This window comes from Furipterus horrens, unplaced genomic scaffold, assembly GCF_987537825.1.
Source record: "Furipterus horrens unplaced genomic scaffold, mFurHor1.1.pri manual_scaffold_4, whole genome shotgun sequence".
Taxonomy (NCBI): domain Eukaryota; kingdom Metazoa; phylum Chordata; class Mammalia; order Chiroptera; family Furipteridae; genus Furipterus; species Furipterus horrens.
In genome coordinates this window covers 86,462,184-86,484,396 of record NW_028327174.1, presented here as the reverse complement: position 1 = coordinate 86,484,396, position 22,213 = coordinate 86,462,184, and the positions used below count along the sequence as shown (strand labels likewise).

Genomic DNA, 22,213 nt, shown 5'->3' with positions numbered 1-22,213 from the left:
TGAAAGTGCTTGATGTGGTTGTTGGATATTGAGAGTGGATTTTTTTCCTTTGATAATTGAATAACTTAGAAGATGGGTTAGCTCCCATAGTTTTAGATAAACTGATCTAGCACTTGTTTAAAATCATCAGAATGATTAGATCAGAAGGGAACTTAAGTTTTTGATCCACTAGATTTGGATATTTAAGACTTTAAAAAAAAAACCTTAATACCCAGTTGCTTTGCTAGTTAAAGCCTTTTACATATGAAATATTCAGTAGATTTTTATGCTGGGTCAAGGTTTGGGTAGACTATTTGTAATACTTTTTGTTGGCTGTCTTCTACAGGTGTTGGAAATTAATAGCTCTTCTAGCTTTTACATTATTTAAATACAGTAGAAAATTGGACTGACATCTTCCTGATGCCAACGACTTCAGAGTTAAACAGTGGGCATGACTTCCTAACCCAGTGGATGACCAGTTCTTTGCGGGCTGGAGGCATATTAAATCGTGGATTTCCCTTTTTGGAAGCAGATGAAGAGAAGCAAGCAAATATGAACATTTTCACTAGCTTTCCTGTTAAAACCACACATTTTTCAAATAGTTTCACCCTTATAAGTGAAGAAGATTCACTTAGTGAAGAACAGAATGTGGAGTCTAACAGCCCTTACAGACTACAGTCAGATAAATTGGAAACACACACAATCTCTCCTTTACCTAAAGAGGAACCACAACCAGTGGCATGTCAGGATGCTTCTGGACACTGGGAAGATAACAAAAGTGACTTTATCTCAGATTTTGTGAGTGACTTCAAAGAAGTGGCTTGTAAAGACCCACTTTTTAAAAAGCTTGAACAGGTACAACAGGACTTGGCCCAGTATGTATTTGTGTTATTGCAGGTTTTTGTTTATGATGAAAGTTACCAGTTTCAGGTTCTCTTGTTTCTTCCCCTTTACAGTGAAATCCTCAAAATACTAAATTTTTCCTTTTGTTTAATGTGAAACATTAAAGCATGTTTAATATGTAAGACAGAAATATAATAATATCTTTAACTTTCTACCTCATTTAGTAAAAACTAAATTAGAAATTGTTGATCAACTATTAGGGGAAAAAGTTGATCATAAATGTACTGATTACTAATGTTAAGAATCAAAGGATTTATATGACATTTTCTGTTTCTTAGCTGAGTCTGTATAGTTTCCATCATCAGCAATTGAATTTTAGAGTTTCGATGGCAGATTTAGTTATTTATAGAGCCTTACTTGAAACTCTTTATTAGGGAAGATATAAGAAGGGAGCTGGGAGGGATTAAGATTAGTGTAAGGAGGGAAGGTCCGTAAAGAAATGTGAAGTTGAGCCCTGGCCAGGTAGCTCAGTTGGTTGGAATGTCTCCCTTACACCAAAAGGTTGTGGTTTCAATTTCTGATCACGGCACATTCCTAGGTTACAGGTTTGATTCTCGGTCATATGGGCATACAGGAGGAAATGATATTTCTCTCCTCTCTCTTTCCCCCTCTTCTCTGTAAAGTTAGTTTAATAAAGTTAATTTTATGTTTAAAAAGTTGAAAGAGGTGCAACAGAAGAAGCAGGAACAACTGAAGAGGCAGCAGTTGAAGCAACTGCAAAGACTCATGGAAGAACAAGAGAAGCTGCTCACTATGGTGTCTGGGCAGCACACCCACCCAGGTATTTTTTGCTTATATAGGGTCTTCAGTTAGTACAGTGATAAATGGTTACACGAATTTCTTACCTTGAATTGTTTGACAGGTTATTTCTACCATTTCTCTATCATATGTTTGCAAACTTCAGTTTCTTTAGGGGCCAGGCAGATAACTGCAACGGTGGTGGTGTAATATATTTGGGACAAGTGAAAGCTGTGCTGTTCTGGAGCTTTTGTGTCCTTAATGATATTCATATTTATTTATAATATATAATTTAAAGAAGACCTGACAGAATAAAAGATCTAGAACCAAAGTTGGCTTAGGGCTCCTGGTTTATAATCCTTGCCTAATAAATGAAAAACTGCTCTGGATCAAAGATGTAAACATGTGTAGAAGCCACTCTATGCAGCTGAAGAACCATACCAGAAATATTTTCTGTTTAGTTAATGACAGAATTCTTCTGTTTTATGCTCAATCAGTTAATGGCATGATGTTTTTATCAGGAGAAAAGCCTATTGAAATGTTGCTGGAGCAGTGGCTTGAAAGTTTATTGACCTTTGCAGTAAAAAAGCATTTTAAATCATGGCTCAATTTCAAAAATCAGTCTTTATTGGTGTGCCTGGTATGTAGCAAGGATATTTAATATTTTGTTTATTCTGTGTAGAAGAAAAAAGTGCCAGTCATATCTTGTTCCATCTGATGATAAAATGATTAATGGATTGTGTCCCACAGTTTGAAAACCAGTGGTCTGGATCGATGTGTGTCTGCTTGGTGCTACCTTTGTAAAGACAAACTTCACTGATTCAGAACAGTGCCTATTGTGTTGAGAGATTGTACGGACATAGAAAATACAAAGAAGATAAGACATTGGCAAATGAGTGTGGCTGTATGGGATGCTGGGAGTGGTGGGAGGGATGGGAATGAGAAGTGTAGTAAATGAAGAGTGGTTTATGGAATTTGGACGTCACTGGTGACGACATTCTTGCTGTCTCCCCACCCCCCACCAAGATAGACATCAAGAGAGGAGGTTAAACAGATGTAAAAGAATAGGTTTACTAAAAACTAATTACAGTGGACTTCCAGCCAAGAGGAAGGAGTAAGTAGACATACTGTGTCTCCCTCCACTACTAAGAACTACCTCAGAACTGGAGACAACAAGAAGTTCCAGAAAACTGAGCTACATGGAAGTCCAACAAAGATACAAAGAAGAAATACTCATCCAGACAGGTAGGGGCGCAGCTGGGGTGGAGAGGACGTGGTGTGGAGGTGGTGATGGTGACAGCAGCTGTGGCCAGGTGGTGAAAAAGCGCATACACACATTAAAAAAAGTAGGAGGCACACCTGGGAAGTGCTCCCAGCTGCAGACCAGACTGCACGGCTCATGGTTCCAATGCCGGGGAAAATAAAGCCCCATTGCTTGTGACTGAAAACAAGTGGGGGTTGAAGCGGAGGAGGAACCTGCTGTTTCTCAGCAGAGTCCATTTGTTTAGAGGGCCCCTACGGTTCTAGAATGTCCACAGGTCCACCCACTCTGGGAATGACGGCCACGGCAATAGAGAGGCGCCAGTCCCATATGGGAAGTGGGAGAAGTGCCTGGAAAAGGGGTGAGTGCTGAGCAAGTGGCATTGTCCCTCTCTGGCCCCTCCCCCACATGTAGTGCCACAACGTGGTGAAATGTGTCGCCTGATACTGATGAATTCCTAAGGCCCCACCCCTTACAACGTAACAGGAGTGACAGCTCTACCTAAGACACAAGCAAACACATGATCCTGTGAAGTTGAGACAGAAGTATGGCCCAAAAGAAGGAACAGATCAAGGTTCCAGTAGGAGAACTAAGCGATGAGGAGATAGCCAACCTAACAGATGTGGAGTTCAAAATACTGATAATAAAGATGCTCACATACTTGACAGATATGCTTGAGTATGGCAAATCCAGAATGGAAGACGTGAAGGCTATGCTAAGTGAAACAAAGGAAAATCCACACAAAACCAATGGTGAAGGGAAGGAAACCAGGGTTCAAAGCAATGATTTGGAACATAAGGAAAATAAATAGTCAAGTGGTACAAAATGAAGAAACAAGAATTGAAAAATACGAGGAGAGGCTTAGGAACCTCTGGGACAACTTTAAACATTCCAACGTCTGAATCATTGGGATGTCAGAAGGAGAAGAGGAAGAGCAAGAAATTGAAAACTTATTTGAAAAAATAATGGGGGAAAACTTCCCAAATTTGGCGAAGGAAATAGACATACAAGTCCAGGAAGCACAGAGAGTCCCAAACAAGCTAGACCCAAAGAGGACCACACCAAGACACATCATAATTAAAATGCCAAAGGTTAAAGATACAGAATGTTAAAAGCAGCAAGAGAAAAGCAGAGAGTTACCTACAAAGGGGTGCCTATAAGCCTATCAGCTGATTTCTCAAAAGACACTTTGCAGGCAAGAAGGGACTGGCAAGAAGTATTCAAGGTGATGAAAAGCAAAGACTTACAACCAAGATTACTGTATCTAGCAAAGCTATCATTTAGAATGGAAGGGCAGAAAAAGGGCTTCCCAGACAAGGTAAAGCTAAAAGAGTTCATCATCACCAAGCCATTATTATATGAAATGCCAAAGGGACTTATTTAAGTAAAAGAAGATCAAAACTATAAACTTTAAAATGACAACAAACTCACAATTATCAACAACTGAATCTAAAAAATAAAAATAAAATCCAACTAAGCAAACCAGATTAGGAACAGAGTCATAGAAATGGGGATCATTTGGAGGGATAGAAGCTGGGAAGGGTAATGGGGAAAAATGGGGAAATTATACAGGGATTAAGAAGCATAATTGGTAGTTACAAAATGGGGAAGTTAAGAATAATATGGGAAAGGGTGAAGCCATAGAACCTATATGCATGATCCATGGAAATGAACTAAGTGGGGTGGGCTTGCTGGAGGGTAGGAGTGTACTGTGTGGAGGGGAGCAAGGAAAAAGAAATTGGGACAACTGTAACAGCATAATCAATAAAATATACTTAAAAAGAATACAAATTACAGGGAAAGGAGAAAGGGTGACAGCTGGATGCATCAAGGGGACACTAATAAAGAAAGAGTATGACTCCTTGAACTGCTGCCAGGGTCTGACATATATTGGGTTCAATTTTTCACACAGGTGCAGAGTAAATTTGCTTTCTAGGAACTCTGCTTTGGCGGGTGGGTGTCCACTAGCTCATGGGCAGAGCGGAGATCTTTGGGGAGAAACTTAAACTTGTTTAGGAGAGGCTCAAAAAAAAAAAAAAATTGAGAGCATTCACAGTCCTTTAAGAGAGGCTCAGCCTGTGTCAATTCCTTAAAAAAAATTTTTTTTTTAAAGATTTTATTTATTTATAGAGAGGGGAAGGGAGAGAGAAAGCGAGGGAGAGAAACATCAGTGTGTGGTTGTCTCTCATGCGCCCCCGACTGGGGACCTGGCACGTAACCCAGGCATGTGCTCTGAGTGGGAATCTAACCAGCAGCCATCCAGTTCGCAGGTCGGAGCTCAATCCACTGAGCTACACCAGCCAGGGCTTGTGTTCATTCTAAAGTAAAACTTAAAAAAAAAACTGTGACTCCATGTGATGATGAATACAGTGAGTGCTATCACAATTCTTTCTGCAGTCTGGATTTTGAGTGAAGGCACCAGGAGTTTCCGTTTTGCTTTAGCACCATCAGTGCCTATGTCATTACAGTGAAATAGGAAAATACTGTCTTAATGTTTTATGAAACATTAAGGTGGTGCCTGATGCCCTGAAAGAGTCTTGGAAACCTCCAGGGTTTGCAGACCACACTTTGAGATATGCTGTTTTAAGATATTGCTCTTTTTTCATTGACATGTCCAGGTTGAAGTGGGATAACCGTTAGTCAAAAATATTGAAATGGAGAGAGTATTGTGATGAAGAGCAGTTGAACATGATATTCAGTCAGGATCTACCTGATGTCTAGTTTTATTTGTGGACTAGGGGTGAGGTAGATAAGTAGCACAGCTCTTTTATAAAATACTTTCCGTTGTATCCTCACTTCTAAATTTAGTGAGCCAATCATGGAGAACAGAAGGATAGTAGCAGGATTTCACAGAGCTGGTACGGCAAGCAGGATGGCTAGTATTATCATCTACCCTCCAAGAGATATGTACAAGGGGAAGTTCTCTGTTTATTGGGTTATTTAAAAAGCAGACTTAAAGAACAAAACAGGAGAAGAGTGATACAGGAAATCTGGAAACTACAGAAAAAGTATAAAACAAAAAACTCCCATAATTCCATTACCTGAGGATACCAAAATGACCACTGTAATCTGAAAGGAAGATACTTTTATATGCTGTGACACAGAGAGCATGACTGTTAGGGAACAGTACAGATCATTTTTAACTCTGCATTGAAGCTGTCTGTATGTGTTATGGGGTTGTGAGCTGAGGACACTGGGAGTGCTTCTCGTAGTTGGCACCTGAGTGGAGCCTTATGGAGCTGTGCTGTGCTGCTGCCCTGCCTCGTACATACTGTCTTCACATGAATTACAGTGCAAACATGTTTTCAATCAAAATTATTCAAGGGTCACTTTGGACTTTTAAAACTTTATGATTTTGTTAAACACAGTTTCCTAATAAGGAGAAAAAAAACCCGTTTTATCACTTTGGAGGAAACTTTGTGGTGGGGTCACTAATGGGCAGAGGCCAAAATGTTATAGAGAAACATCAGTTTGTTGATTTTCTTAATTGCAAGGTTTAACTCTGCTGCCTGATGATCAGAGCCAGAAGTACAGATCTCCAGGAAGTTCAGCCACTGAAGAGAAACCCAAACCTTTCTTACCATCATCTGTCTACCAGAATCAAACTCAACAAAAAATGTACACTTCCAACATTTTGTCCAATGAACAAAACAACTTCTGTAGAACTACTCATCAAGATTTTGTCTTAACTTCAAAAAGTGGTGCTTTTCCCAATTTATATAAAGAGGCACAGTATGAAGAAGCACTTGTGAAAAAAAATGATTTGAAGGAAGAAAATCATAACCATTCTAAAGGTGAGTTACTTATATTTTTTCTTTTGTTCTTAACCAAGAGTGTTACCCAGTTGTTCTAACACAAGAAGTGTCCTTTATGCATTTTTTTTCCTGTCCCTTCTGCTTTAATTATGAGGTCCTACATGCTGCACAGCTACTGAACCTGAATTGGATGACGAGTTGGACACAGAATTTGTGATTTTTCAAGAACAGTTTCAGTACTCATGCTAATTTCAAAACTTGCATGGTAGCATGGGGACTTAGAAAAGGAAGGCAAAAGTTTTGTTGTACTATTTTTCTTTGAGAGCTTAGAAATAGTTTGAGGTTGATTTAAAATGTGTGTGATGGTGGGGCAACTGATAGAATATGTGAAATGTGAGAAAAAAGTTGATGATGGATTTTATTACCCATAAAAAATCTCCCTTAACGCAGACACTCTGTCTTCACCATACTTCTGTATTACTAGTGTCCAGCATGTTCCTGCCACAGAAATGGTACTCAGTGTCTGATGGTCTAAACTCATAGAGCTCTTGTGTGATTTTTTTCTGCTTCCCACTTCACATTTTATAATTACAGAATATTGTATAATAAGTTGTGTTCTTTCTCACTCAACATGGAAAATGTTTATGGTATGTTCTGTAGTCTTTATAACCATAATATTAATGATTTCATCATTATGCTAGTCTAGTAATATATCAGTATTTAATGTTCTTTGTGAAGTCTCTAAGTGTTAGGTTTGGCAGAGTGAGAGGAGAAATGACAGGAGAACAGGCAATGAGTTTATGAGATTTATTTGGCCAGCTGCAAACAGGCAGGCTGACACCAAAGTAATGTCAGCCCTGAGTAGCAACAAGGTGGGTTTTTTTTGTTTGTTTGCTTGTTTTTTTAGCCTTTATAATCTTATAATGGTAATGGTGTACCCAGAGATAATGTGGGTTTGGTTTTAGACCACCTCAATAAAGCAAGTACCATGAAAGTTTTGGTTTTCTATCACATATAAAAGTTATATTTACACTATAGTTTCTTTTTTTCCTTCCAGTTTTATATTTATTCATTATTATGAATTTATTATTTAAAATTTTAAAATTTATTATGTATTTATTTATTTTTGAGGACCCCCACTCTGTAACAATTTTCCCCTCTCAGACTTAAGACCCTTTATAATCTTATAAGGACAATAGGTGAAGGTCTCATGCTCCTCTAGTTGCTTCAAGCTGGACATGGTCATCGTCCTACCTACCCTTGGGTCCAGAAATCCCTAATAAGAGTGGTGGTGTGGAGGGGAGGGTGGTCTTTCCACATGGGGAAGGATCTTGCAGACTCAAGGTCAGTTGGCTGTCCCCATGCAATGGCATGCTCGGTTTAACAAGCTGGCATCCTTGTTGTATTCTGGGGGCAACAGATGTGGCAACAGGGTTAAAAGGCATAATTAAAACCATAACCGGTAGATGACAAAAGGCAGGTATTAATTTTTCAATGTCCCACATTAGGGAAAAAAAGGCTTCTTTGGAGGAAGGTGTGCAAGATACGTCACACCTGTCTCCAAAACCCTTTTGCCCACTTTACTTAGTTTGGACTGAAGGGAATATTTTAGGTTTCCCCCCCCTCTCAGACCTCTGGCCCCTTTCACTCCAAGCCATTAGGATAGAAAAGAGAAACCAGTTGTTTTACAAAATATATTTTATTGATTATGTTGTTACAGAAGTCCAATTTTTTCACCCTTTTGCTCCCCTCTTCCCAGTATCTCCCCCTTAGTTCATGTCCATGGTTTGTGCATATAAGTTCTTGGGCTTCATTCTTACCTATATTATTCTTAACTTCCCCCTGTCTATTTTGTACCTACCAATTATGCTTCTTAATCCCTGCACCATTTCCCAATTTCTCCCCCTTCCCCTCCCAGCTGATAACCCTCCAAGTGATACCCATAGCTATGATTCTGTTCCTATTCTGGTTTGCTTAGTTGGGTTTTGTTTTTATTTTTTAGATTCAGTTGTTGATAATTGTGAGTTTGTTGTCATTTTAATGTTCATAGTTTTGATCTTCTTTTTCTTAAATAAGTCCCTTTGGCATTTCATATAATAATGGCTTGGTGATGATGAACTCTTTTAGCTTTACCTTGTCTGGGAAGCCCTTTTTCTGCCCTTCCATTCTAAATGATAACTTTTCTGGATAGAGTAGTCTTGGTTGCAAGTCTTTGCTTTTTATCACCTTGAATACTTCTTGCCAGTCCCTTCTTGCCTGCAAAGTGTCTTTTGAGAAATCAGCTGACAGTCTTACAGGAACTTCTTTGTAGGTAACTCTCTGCTTTTCTCTTGCTGCTTTTAACATTCTCTCTTTATCTTTAACTTTTGACATTTTAAAAATGATGTGTCTTGGTGTGGTCCTTTTAGGGTCTAGCTTGTTTGGGACTCTGTGCTTCCTGGACTTGTATGTCTATTTCCTTTGCCCAATTTGGGTAGTTTTCCTTCATTATTTTCTCACATGTTTTCAATTTCTTGCTCTTCCTCCTGTCCTTCTGGCACCCCTATAGTTTGGATTGTTGGCACGTTTAAAGTTGTCCCAGAGGTTCCTAAGCTGCTCCTCATATTTTTCAATTCCTGTTTCCTCATTTTGTACTGGTTGACTTTTTTTCTTCCTATGTTTCAAATCATTGATATGAACCCCAGTTTCCTTCCCTTCACCATTGGTTTTGTGTGAATTTTCCTTTGTTTCATTTAGCAGAGCCTTCACTTTTCTTATATGTCTGCCGTACTTAAGCATTCTATCAAGCATGTGAACATCTTTATCACCAGTGTTTTGAACTCTGTGTCTGTTAGGTTGGCTATCTCCTCATTTGTTAGGTTGACTGTCTCCTTGTTTCTTAGTTCTCCCACTGGAACCTTGATCTGTTCCCCCTCTTGGGCCATACTTCTTAGTCTCCTCATCTTGACAGCCTCCTGTGTTTGCCTCTGTGTCTTAGGCAGAGCTGTCACTCCTGTTACATTGTAAGCGGTGTAGCCTCAGGTATTCGTCAGTACAGGGCGACCCATTTCACCATGTTGTGGTGCTGTGTGTCGGGAGGAGTCTGAGAGGAAACAATGCCACTTGCTCAGCACTTGCCCCTTTCCCAGGCACTTCTCCCAGTTTTTATGGAACTAGTGCCTCTCTAGTTGTTTCCCTGCCTGTTATTCCCAGAGAGAGTGGGTCTGTGGATGTTCTAGGAACCTCGGGGCCCTTTAAACAAGCAGACTTTGCTTTTGCTGAGAGACCACCAGTTTCTTCATCCTCCCCAACCCCCACTGGTTTGCATAGTCAGAAGCAATGAGGCTTTATTTCCCCTGGTGCTGGAAACATGAGCTGCACAGTCTGGTTTGGTGCTTGGAGCACTCCTCAGGTGTCCCTTCTTACTTTAAAATGTGTGACTGTGCTTTTCAGTGGCCTGCTGCTGCCGCCACCACACCATGTCCTTTCCGCCCTGTTCCGCTCCTCCTACCTGTCTGGATGACTTATTTCTTCTTTATATCTTTGTTTGTTGGACTTCCATGCAGCTCAATTTTCTGGAACTTCTGGTTGTCTCTAGTTTTGAGGTAGTTGTATTCCTTCTTAGTTGTGGAGGGAGATGCAGCCGTGTCTGTCTAGGCCTCCATCTTGGCCGGAAGTCCCGAGAAACCAGTTTTAAAGTCAAGCCCACAGACCACCCCATACTTCACCAACCCAACCCTTAATTCATCCAAACTGTTGAGTCTCAGGAGGCAGCGATGCTGACAGGATTAAGTAAGGCCTATACGTACAGAGAATCACTCAGGTAATGCGGTCATAGGCTTATACCCTTGAACACAGAACACACATGTTAATTTATGCAACATAACCCACAGGCCAGTCTAGATTTGTGAGACTGTCTTATTGGGAAGACATCCAGTTGCAAGGCATTTGACATTCTTCTTGCCTGTAAATTAAGCATCTTTGATGATGTCACAGAGCTAGTTTAATTTTCAAATGAAAACAAACTTTAAATGAAAATAAACTTTAAAGACAACTGCACTAGTTTATAGTCTACCACTGAGCATTGTGATTTTTCTTTAATTGTGATTTTTCTCCTTAACATTACCCTCCTTGTCATTAAAGGGACTCTATTAAGTCCAGTTTTAGTTTATCCTGTTCGTTTGCATAAACATAACAAGAGCAGCAAATGATCACATATGATCTTTAAGTCTGCTATGCTGGAACTTACACAAGGAACCTTTAGGGTGACTTTCAGTCTGCCCTTCAGGGCACAGATGCTGAGCCACATACCTACCATTCAGCCTTGCCTGTAAACACCTGTCTTTTCCATGTCCTCCAGGTTTTCCATTGTGCCTTAAGGTTCCTTCTAGCCATCTTTCAGGAAAGCAACCCTTGTTCCTTCCCTGGAAATATTGCCATGAACTGCACCACCAACCAAGGCACCAGGGCTTTTTTCTCATAGGCTTTTATTACCTTCGAAAGTCAATCCCAGTTCCTCAGGGCTTTTTGGTAACAACAAGAGCTCAAGCATGCTTCCTTTAGGCATGATATTCCAGTCAAAGTCTTGGTTAACAAAACCTCTATTAACAACTGGTCTTACTAGGTTTATGCAAAGAACCTTATGTCATTACTTCTTCAGAATGCCAAATTCTGGAGGGATCAGGTAGGGAGAGAAATATACAGTGTGAAGGAAAATTCTTGTCCTCCTAATATTTACTAAAATTGCATTTCTATGCTTTACATTTTCTTTTGTTCACTTTCCTACGTGTGAGTGTTTTTTGGGGGCGTGGGGATTGCTGGCTCACTTATTAATTTATTTTGCTTTCATTTTTTTCCCCCACTAAAATTTTTTATTTGCTTTTCTATTACAGTTGTCCCACTTTTTCCCCATTCCTTCCCCTTAAGGTGGAGTTTTTTAAGGGGTGCAGGAGTTGGCAGGACTTTCTGCAGATGGAGCTAGCGTGGAGGAGTTTGCTCTGAGAACAGGGAAGTTACTAAATTCTTGTCAGCAAAAATGGGTACCTTTGCAGGGCATAGGCAGTCACTGGCATCAGCAGTTACTGTTGGGGCAGCAGATTTATTGGGGACTTGCTAAAATTAGACCTGAATTCCAAAAACCCAGGTTTATGCCTAAGACAAAGCTGTTTCTAGCACTTTTTTATTTTTTAAGATTTTATTTATTTATTTTTAGAGAGATGGGAAGGAAGGGAGAAAGAGAGGGAGAGAAACATCAATGTATGCTTGCTCCTAACTCAGGACCTGGCCCGCGACCTGAGCATGGGCCCTAACTGGGAACTGAACCAGCGACCCTTTGGTTTGTAGACCAGTGCTCAATTCACTGAGCCACACCAGCCAGGGCTAGCACTTTAAATTTTATTTTAATTTCCAGTTTTCAAGAAAAATTTCTTTTGAATTAAGTTATAGAAAAATATAAATAATATGACGAGAAGTGTCTATGCTTACTACTTAAAATTATGCATAATGTCTTATTCCTAACTTAGAGTAATTCCTGGTATGGAATTGTCAAATGTCTTTTTCTCTTATTTTTTAGAAATAATACACTGCCTAACGTTTTGTTTTGGAAAATTTCAAATATCTATAATACTTGAAAGACCACTGCCATGATTACCAGTATACCACCTCCTAGATTTCACAGTTAATATTTTGCCATATTTACTTTGTATTTATTTGTGTGTGTGTGTGTGTGTGTATGCTTTGCCGAGTCATTTCATTGCAAGTAATATGAAAACATTATGTTATATCATTTTAAATATTTCATCATGCATCAAGTAAAAATTAGGACATTCTTCTGTATAACCATGATACTGTTATTATTCCTAGGGACATTAACAGTAATTCTTTAATATTCAAATCCACTTTAGAATTCTCTGTAATCCCAAAATGTCTTTAAAAGTTTTTTAAAAAAAACCAGAATTCAATCATGTATTACATTCAGTTGTTTTAACGCTTTAGTTTTTTTCTTTAATTTAGAAAAGCTCACACTTTTTTTGCGTAATGTTAATGTTTTGAAGAATATTGTGTTTTATTTAGAGTTCTGTAATTTTTCTTTATCATAGTAATGAAATCTTGAGAGTTGTGAAATCTTTGGTATGCCTTACTTTTAACTATTTTTTTTTAGCTTATTAACTTGTAAAATTCTCAGGTTTTAAGACTTCAATCTGCTTCTTTTGAACTAAATTGTTCCTAATTTTTATTCTAGGTGAAGGTATTTTACCCTGTTGGGAGAATATGACAGAAGAGATTCAGGAAGGGAACGATGTGAACTTAAAAAAAATTGGTGATTCCTCAGAAGTGGTTAATATTGAAGAAAGGTATCATCCATGTTACAAGGAATAAGAAATGTGATAATTGAATATCATAGCCAGCCCTTATTATTGAGCACTTTGTTTGAAAGATCCATACTTCTTTTGTTTTTGCTTGAAGATGCTTTTATGTATAAGGTTGAAGATACAACTTAACACATACTGTCAGCAACAGAAAGAGTTTGGAGAGCTATATCAGTTTAAGTGGCTTGACATTGTATTGGAAGAACTGAGCAAAGTTTTTTCAACTAATAGAAATATCTGGATAAAATTAATCTCGAATAGTTAGGTAAATCTTATTTTGGAGAAGAGAAAAACAAATTAAATATTAGAGTCTTACATTTGGTGTCACTTATAAATTCAAATTGTGTAAGTCCGGTTATAGAATTTAAAAATGTTATGACAAAGCCCTGGCTATGTGGCTCAGTTAGTTGGAGCATCCTCCCATACACCAATAGGTTGCAGGTTTGATTCCTGGTGAGAGCATATGCCTAGGTTGTGGTTTTGATCCCTGGTCAGGGTGTGTGTGGGAGATAGCCTATCGAATGTTTCTCTCTCATATCCATGTATCTCTCTCACATCAGTGTTTCTCTCCCTCTCTCCAACCCTCCCTTCCCCCCTCTAAAATCAATAAGCATATGTCCTCGGGTGAGGATTAAAGAATAATAATAAAAAATAAAAATTTTAACAAAGATAAAATATGAATATTGAGATTGCTTATTATTTTCTTAAATATTTGAAATAGTTTAATATATGTTATTAATGGACAAATGACTTTTTTGATTGCTGCTCTATTTACATTGTTAGGGATCTTTTAAAATTAAAGAATGTGTATGTGTGTATTTTTTAAGTACATTTTAAATTTACATAATGAACATGCTACTTTAAAAATTAATCTAAGGTTGACAGATGGACTTCAGAAGGATTGTTTTTCAAATCATGTAGAGTATTGTATATTTCTGTATTTTGGGAGTTGGAGTGGGATTGTAGCTTTCATTAAAATTCCAGAGAGGGGGTTGTAGCTTTGGAAAAGGTTAGTTTTCAATGTAGTTGGGAGTGTCTGTATCAAGCACACTAAGTGTGAAATATTCACTGCATCATGATTTGCATGTTAAGTAACTTTTTTTATGATTAGGCCTATTAAAGCTGCTATTAGAGAAAGGAAACAGACATTTGAAGACTACTTGGAAGAACAAATTCGGTTGGAAGAACAAGAATTCAAACAGAAACAGCTAAGGGTTAGCATTGCCACTATTTGATTAAATTATCTAATACTGTAGAGATTTGTTTATAATTAGCTTTGAATATACCAGCATTAATTCAAATATTGTTTTTTGTTATAGGAAGCAGAAGGATCATTGCTCATCAAAGCAAAACCAAAACAACCATTCTTAAAATGTGGAGAAGGTTTAGCTAGATTCACTAATGCTAAATCTAAGCTTCAGAAAGGGAGGGGCAGTAAACTAATGACTAATCAGAGCATTTCAGAGGACCAACTTGTGTGTAAAGTAGAAAGACAACAATTCCAACGGAAAACCGCTCTTATTAATAAAGAACTATGTACAGAGAACCCTCTTGCTAAAAAGAACAAAGCTAGAACCAAGAGTGGTTATGTCACACTCACTGAGAAGCCAGAAGTGCTTAAGAGTAATAATTTGGAAGGTTTCTTTCCATCAAGATTGAAAATACTGGCAGAGAAGAAATGTGGTGGTCAATTTAGAGACCAGATCAAATTAGAAAAAAAAGTAGTTTCTAATAATAGTGAAAATGTACCCAAATGTACAAAACCTTGTGATATTGGTTGCAAAGTCTGGAATAACACACAAGATAAAGACACACTTCCCCTTCCGATAGGGCTGGAAGGCTGCATGGCTTCTAAAAGCCTAATAACTGAGATCTTGAGAGAGTCAGAGTCTTCTCTTGACGTTTCTATTCAAAAAAAGTTAGAGAATTGGGAACAAGAAAAGGAAAAGGAAAATTTGGAATTAGATGAATTTTTGTTTTTAGAACAAGCTGCTGATGAAATATCATTTTCTAGCAATTCCTCATTTGTATTGAAGATATTAGATAGGGACCAACAGATCTGTAAAGGTCACCGGCTGTCTTCTACCCCTGTCAAAGCTGTGCAGCAGCAAAAGATGACGATACTGGGTCCCATTAGTCAGTGTAACCAAAATGAGCGTCCAGACCATATTAAACGTGAAAATGAGGGTAAGTGTGAGGTTGCACCCAAACAACTTAATTCACTATCCTTAACTGATGGATTGGGAGGGCCATCTTGTAAAGTCAGTGAAAAATCGTTCCAAATGAGCACTTCTGAAAATCAGATGGGGCGGAATGCGAGTGATAATGTAATGAACAGTGACAGTAGCACTAACTCTGAGGAGCAACTGGGCGTTAACACAAAACCATCACCTGAGGGTAACAAAAGGGGTTTGAGCAGCAAAGAAGATAGTCCACAAGTCTGTGATGGTAAGGGACCTTTAAGGAACACCGGGACTCAAGAGAATAAAAAAAGAGACGTCGATTTAGATTTGTCTGATAAAGATTATAGTAGTGATGAGTCTATCATAACAGAAAGCTTGAAAAATAAAGGTTCTGAGTCCTCAAGAAGACCCTCCTCATCTTTAAGTATGAGTAAAATTGACTTTGATGATGAAAGGACTTGGACTGATCTTGAAGAGAACTCTTTTAAACATGATGTTATTCTTGGGAATAAAGCCATTTATGGAACTCCCCAGACCTATCCTAATATGAGTGAAATATGTGTACTGGACAAAACAATTAAAAGGAAGACTGCTCCAGTCAAGAAGGAAGACTTGAGCCAATCCAACAGAGGCACAAGTCCTCCTACTGCTTCGGATCTTATGATGAAATTCTTCCCTTTGTTGAAACCAAAACCAAAATCAAAATCAGATTCACACTTAGGAGATGAACCCAAGTTAAACATTCAAGACCAACCTGCTGGTAAGTCAGAGCATTATAAAATCTGTAACAGATGGTTACAGATTTAACATTTATTTTATCAGTGTGTTGTCAAAACACTTAAAATCCTAACTTTTCTGGTTGCTATGTTAAAATCTGTTTTGTGGGTCTAAATAATGTCACAGTGACTAGTATAAGAGATTTGGAGGAATTATGATTTCAGATTTTTCAAATTTAAGCCAGCCTTATTCTTAAGGCTTTAAAAGTAATTGCCTTATTATAAAATGAGATAACATTTAACTTTCCTTTACAACCAGGTAGTACCCAATTTATGGTTTGTGTTACTGTGGAGTAAACTTTGTGTGTACACACTTTTTTTGATTACTGTATTTTTACTTTTTTTTTTTTTTTTTTTTTATCTACTTCATGCATTGACTTCTTAAATATGACCAAGAAGAAATACAGTATAATCCAAGTTTCTTTCTTCCCTGAGACCTGGGCTCCTGGTCCCCTTTCTTAAAGATACCAGCATTCCCATTTCATTTGCATATGTATATACATTCCATGCACATGAAAGTATATGTCTGAGTATGTAATTGTCTTTCTATACAAATGAAAACATGCCTTTTCTCTACCATTCTGCATCTTGCTTATAATATATTTTGAAGATTGTTTTAACACATACATCTGCCTTGTTCCATTTAATGGCTGTATAGTATTCAGTTGCTGTGATGGACTTTTTAAACTTATATTGGAAAACTCTTCTTTTATATCATGTTATAGTATAAACTCTGAATGTCTTGCAAAGCTTTAAAATATAAATTATAGCAAGCTATTTAAAAAATACTCTGAATTTTAAAGTAGTACTTTTTGCAGAAAGTTTGGAAGTTTAAGAAGTATAGAAGCAAAAATGTTTATAACTGAACTACCCAGAGGTAACTATGATATTGTTCTGGGATATTTTCTTTCAGTCATTTTTCCTATGTATTTTAATATCATAGTGACATATATTATAACTTGCTTTATCCTTTTTGACTGGTATATACCATGTGTTGGCCATATCATTAACACTGGGGACTTCAAAAATGGTTGCGTAGAATTATATGAATGTAGCATAATTTTATTCAGTAATTTTCTTAACGTTGGACAGATTGTTTTTGACTAATATGAATGCCATTACAATGCATATTTTTGTGCAAAACTGTTTGTAAGATTTTATAAGTTCTTTGACTAGATTTTTAGAAGTAGGGTCAAAGAGTAAATATGTGTATATTAGCCTTGTAATATAAATCAGGTTTAGTTTCCAAAGGGTAATTGAAGGACAAAAGCATTAGCTATTTTACTCTTAAATTGTAGCTTGACATTAGAAAAAGTCTTAATTTGTATATTTTTGATTGGCAAGGGGTAAACTTTGCTTTTTGGTATCAATGATATATATCTTATGACTTACCCATATTCCTAAGCTATTTTTATATCCTGGCTTAAAATTTTTTTTGAATTTTTTAAAATATATATAATGTTAATTAATTGTCAGATTGAAACTCTTTGAGGTAGAATAATTTGATTCTTTCTTAAATTTAGAGTGGTTTCATCTGGAAGGATAGGCCAATAAAATTATTCTAAAATTTAGTTATTAGAAACATTATTTCTAATGCATTTTAATGGGGTATTTACCATATTTTTGGTTCTTAGTGTTAATAGCTAGCTAGTGTTTTTGCTGCTGAGAACCTCTTGTGAAGTTCAATATTTATGAGCTATTTTATAGGTGACAGTGCTCGATCTGAAGTTTTGAGAGAGAAAGTTATTGAATTGGAAACGGAAATAGAAAAATTTAAAGCTGAGAACATATGTTTAGCCAAACTTCGTATTGAACGAGAAAGTTCCTTAGAAAAACTGAGGTAAGTGATTCAGTTAGTATGTTTAAAATCATATCTAGAATACTGTAAACAATTTTTGTCAATTCAGCAATGTAAATTGAAATGAGATCTGTACCGTGTATGAATTTTTAAAAAATTTTTATTGTTTTTCTATTACAATTGTTCCATTTTCCCCTTTTGCTCTCTGCCCACCCCTCCCAATTCTTTTCCCACAGTCAGTTCCCCACCCCGTTGTCCATGTACATGGGTATATGAATTTTTTAACTAAATAAAATAACCCATTGTGGTCAAAGATGTATTAAAAGAGGAATTCTCTTGGTGATGAGATTATAAATTGAAATTTGAAAGGCAGTTTGGAGTTATGAATTCAGGTATTACATTGGCCAGTGTATTAATTTCCTTGGGTTGCTATAACAAAGTACATACAAACTAGATGGCTTAAACCAGCAGGAATTTATTTTCTCATGGTTCTGACAGCTGGGAAGTTCAAAGTCAAGGTGTCAGCAGAGCCATGCTTTTTCTCCTATCTTCTAGTGGTTTTTGGCAACTCTTAGCATTCCTTGGCTAGCAGCTGGACATTTGAGTTTTGGTTATTGTAAATAATACCATTATCATTGGTGTACAAATATCTGTTCACGTTTCTGCTTTTATAATTCTCTTGGATATGTACCCAGGGTAGAATTGCTGGATCATATGTTGAACCAACCTTGCATTTGAGGGATGCATCCCATTTGGCCATCCTGTATAATTCTTTTAATGTGCTGTTGAATTTGGTTTCCTAGTATTTCCTTATTTTTAAAAAAGTATATTTTATTGATTATGCTGTAACAGTTGTCCCAATTTCTTTTCCCTTGCTTCTCTCTGCCCAGTACTCCGCCTCCCTCCAGCAATCCCACCTTCCTTAGTTCATGTCCATGGGTTGTACATATAAGTTCTTTGGCTTCACCCTTTCCTATATAATTCTTAACTTCCCCTGTCTATTTTGTACCACCCAATTATGCTTCTTAATTCTTACATTATTTCCCCATTTCTCCCCCTTCTCCCTCCCAGCTGATTACCCTCCAAATGATTCCCATACTTACGATTCTGTTCCTATTATGGTTGTTTGCTTAGTTTGTTTTTGTTTTTATTTTTTTAGGCTCTGTTGTTGATAGTTTGTTGTCATTTTAATGTTCATAGTTTTGATCTTCTTTTTCTTAAACAAGTCCCTTTAACATTTCATATAATAAGGGCTTGGTGCTGATGAACTCCTTCAGCTTTACCTTGTCTGGGAAGCACTTCATCTGCCCTTCCATTCTAAATGATAGCTTTGCTGGATAGAGTAGTCTAGGTTGTAGGGCCTTGCTTTTCATCACTTTGAATGCTTCTTGCCAGTACCTTCTTGCCTGCAAGATTTCTTTTGGGAAATCAGCTGACAGTCTTATGGGAACTCCTTTGTAGGTAACTCTCTTTTTTTCTCTTGATGCTTTTAAGATTCTCTGTTTATCTTTAACCTTTGGCATTTTAATTATGATGTATTTTTGTGTGGTCTTCTTTGGGACCAAGTTGTTTTGGGCTCTCTGTGCTTCCTGGATTTGTATGTCTATTTCCTTCACCAAATTTGGGAAGTTTTCACATAATTTTCAATTTTTTGCTCTTTCTCTTCTTCTGCCACCCCTATGATTTGGATGTTGGAATGTTTAAATTTGTCCCAGAGGTTCCTAAACCTCTCCTTGGTTTTTTGAATTCTTGTTTCTTCATTCTGTACTGATTGACTGTTTATTTCTTATGTTCCAAATCGTTACTTTGAACCCCAGTTTCCTTCCCTTTACCATTGGTTTTGTGTGGATTTTCCTTCGTTTCACTTAGCATAGCCTCTACTTCTTTCCTTATGCGTTTGCTGTACTCAAGCCTATCTGTCAAGTCTGTGAGCATCTTTATCAGCAGTGTTTTGAACTCTGCATCTGTTAGGTTGGCTATCTCCTTGTTGCTTAGTTCTCCTACTGGAACCTTTATCTGTTCCCTCTTTTGGGCCATACTTCTCTGTCTCCTCAATTTTACAGGCTCCTGTGTTTGCCTCTATGTCTCAGATGGAGCAGTTGTACCTATTACATTGTAAGGGGCAAAGCCTTAGGTATTCATCAGTATGGGGTGACCCATTTTATCATGTTGTGGTGCTGTATGTGGAGGGGACTGAGTGGGAACAATGCCACTTGCTCTGCACTCGCTCCTTTTCCAGGCACTTCTCTGCTTCCTGTATGGGACTGGTGCCTCTCTAGCTGTTACCCTGGTTGTGGTTCCCAGAGTGAGTGGGTTCTGTGGACCTTCCAGGACCGTTGGGGCCCTCTAAACAAGCGGATTCTGCTGAGAGACTGGCAGTTTCTTCCTCCACCCCAACCCCCAATGGTTTTCACAGTCAGAAGCAATGAGGCTTCATTTTTTCCACTGCTGGAACTACTGTCACTGCTGCAGTCACTGCCGTGGCCTACACACTGCATCCTCTCCTCCTGGCTCTGCCCCTCCTGCCTGTCTGGATGAGTATCTCTTCTTTATATATTTGTTTTTTGGACTTCCATGCAGTTCGATTTTCTGGAACATCTGGTTGTCCCCAGTTTTGAGGTAGTTGTGTTCCTTCTTAGTTGTGGAGGGAGATGCAGTGTTTCTATCTAGGCCTCCATCTTGGCCAGAAGTTGGTTTCCTAGTGTTTCACTGAGGATTTTTACATCTATGTTCATCAGAGGTATTGTCCTTTAGTTTTCTTATGGTGTTTTTGGCTTTGGTAATAATGATGCTAGCTTCATAAAATGAGTTTGGAAGTGTTCCTTTTCCCTTTTTTGGAAGAGTTTAAGAAGAACTGTTATAATTCTTTGATTGTCTGGTAGAATTTACCTGTGAAATCATCTGGTCCTGGACTTTTTTGTCTGGAGATTTTTACTAATTCAATTGATTTGTTATTGGTCTGTTTAGGCTTTCTGTTTCTTCTAGATTCAGTTTGGTAGGTTGTATGTTTCTAGAAATCCATTTCTTTTAGGTTATCCTTTTTTTGGATTATAGTTGTTAATATGATTTTTTTTTTCATTTCTGAGGCATCTGTTGTAATATCTCCTCTTTCATTTATGATATTTGAATATCTCTTTTTTTATCTAGCTAAGGGTTTGTCAATTTTGTGTGTGTGTGTTTCTTTTTCCTTCTGAGACATACAGTGTGTATGCTGGTTGATTCTTTGGTGTTCCATAAATCCTGGAGGCTTTTAAAGTTATGTGTCTTCTAGTTCACAGATTCTTACTTCTGCTTGAATGAGTGCTGTTGAAGGTTTGTTCCTTTTTTTTTTTTTTTTTAACTTCATCCATTGTATTTTCAGCTCAAGAAATTTTGTTTGGTTCTTTTTATGATTTTTCTTTGTTGAACTTCTCATTTTTTTCCACATATTGTTTTCTCGATTTTGTTGGGTTTCATCTGTGTTCTGTTGTACCTTGCTGAGCTTCATTAAAACACTTATTTAAAATTATTTGTCAAGCAATTTGTAGATCTCCATTTCTTTGGGATCGGTTATTGGAGCTTTATTAGCTTCTTTTGGTGGTGTCATGTTTTCCTGATTCTTCATGGTCTCTGTAGCCTTGTGTAGATGTCTTTGCATATGAAAGAGTTAATAACCTCTTCCTGTTTTTACAGATTGGTTTTGGCAGGTCTTTACCCTCTCCTGCTGGGTCCCTGGACTGATGAGGTTGCCTCCAGGATCATAGTTGAGTGGGATTGTAGTCAGGTCATGTGGCTGCTTCTGGGTCCTCAGTGGGTCCATGGTTGGCAGGCCTGTTACCAGGGGTGCCAGTGGACATGGTTCCTGCTAGACCCCTGGTTGGACAGGACTGCTTTTGAGTCCATGGTCAAGCAAGGCTGGAGCTAGGTCACAGGTCATGGGGCTACTTCTGGGTCCACTGTTGCATCTGTTGGCAAGGGGATCGGTTTCCATGGGTAGGGTTAAGTGTGGCCTTCACTATTTTCTGGGTGTCTTCCTGTTGGATGGGCAGCACTGTCTTCAGTACCACAGTATAGCAGGCTGGAACCTGGTCACAGGGCTGTTTCAGGATCTATAGTTGTTACTGAGGTCTGTGGGCCTGTTATCAGGGGCACAGAATGGTGTGGCTCTTCCTGAGTCCTCTGGTGGATGGAGCTGGGGCTGAGTCCATAGGGAGGCATAGGCTGTTTTCATTCTGCAGCCTGGACCATGTTCAGTAAGTTTGCTGCTGGGGTATGGGCCTGCCTTCTCGAAGTGGCTGTCCTTGATATTATGGTTTCACCAGGGTTTCCTGACATCCTACCTGAATCCCAGAGCTTCCACAAAAGCACTTCATGGATGGCTGTCAGATGGTTGTTTATGGAGGGGGATGTAAACCAGGGATCCCATATTCTTCCACCTTGCTGATGTCACGCTCTCTGTGCTCTTAACATAGCATGAAGAATGAACCTGGGTTA

At 38.1% G+C, this 22,213-nt stretch overlaps 1 protein-coding gene across 2 annotated transcripts in view; it reads left to right on the top strand.

The window, feature by feature from the left end:
• Positions 1 to 353: 353 nt before the first annotated feature.
• Positions 354 to 22,213, top strand: part of CPAP (centrosome assembly and centriole elongation protein) — a 52,969-nt gene continuing 31,109 nt past the window's right edge. For both annotated transcript variants that reach the window (XM_090275687.1, XM_090275686.1), the window contains exons 1-7: positions 354 to 834; positions 1,540 to 1,663; positions 6,376 to 6,675; positions 12,857 to 12,968; positions 14,095 to 14,197; positions 14,303 to 15,926; positions 17,650 to 17,782. In XM_090275687.1, coding sequence (XP_090131813.1) covers positions 400 to 834; positions 1,540 to 1,663; positions 6,376 to 6,675; positions 12,857 to 12,968; positions 14,095 to 14,197; positions 14,303 to 15,926; positions 17,650 to 17,782 — 2,831 coding nt within the window. In that variant the 5' untranslated portion in view covers positions 354 to 399. The remainder of the gene's footprint in view (positions 835 to 1,539; positions 1,664 to 6,375; positions 6,676 to 12,856; positions 12,969 to 14,094; positions 14,198 to 14,302; positions 15,927 to 17,649; positions 17,783 to 22,213) is intronic.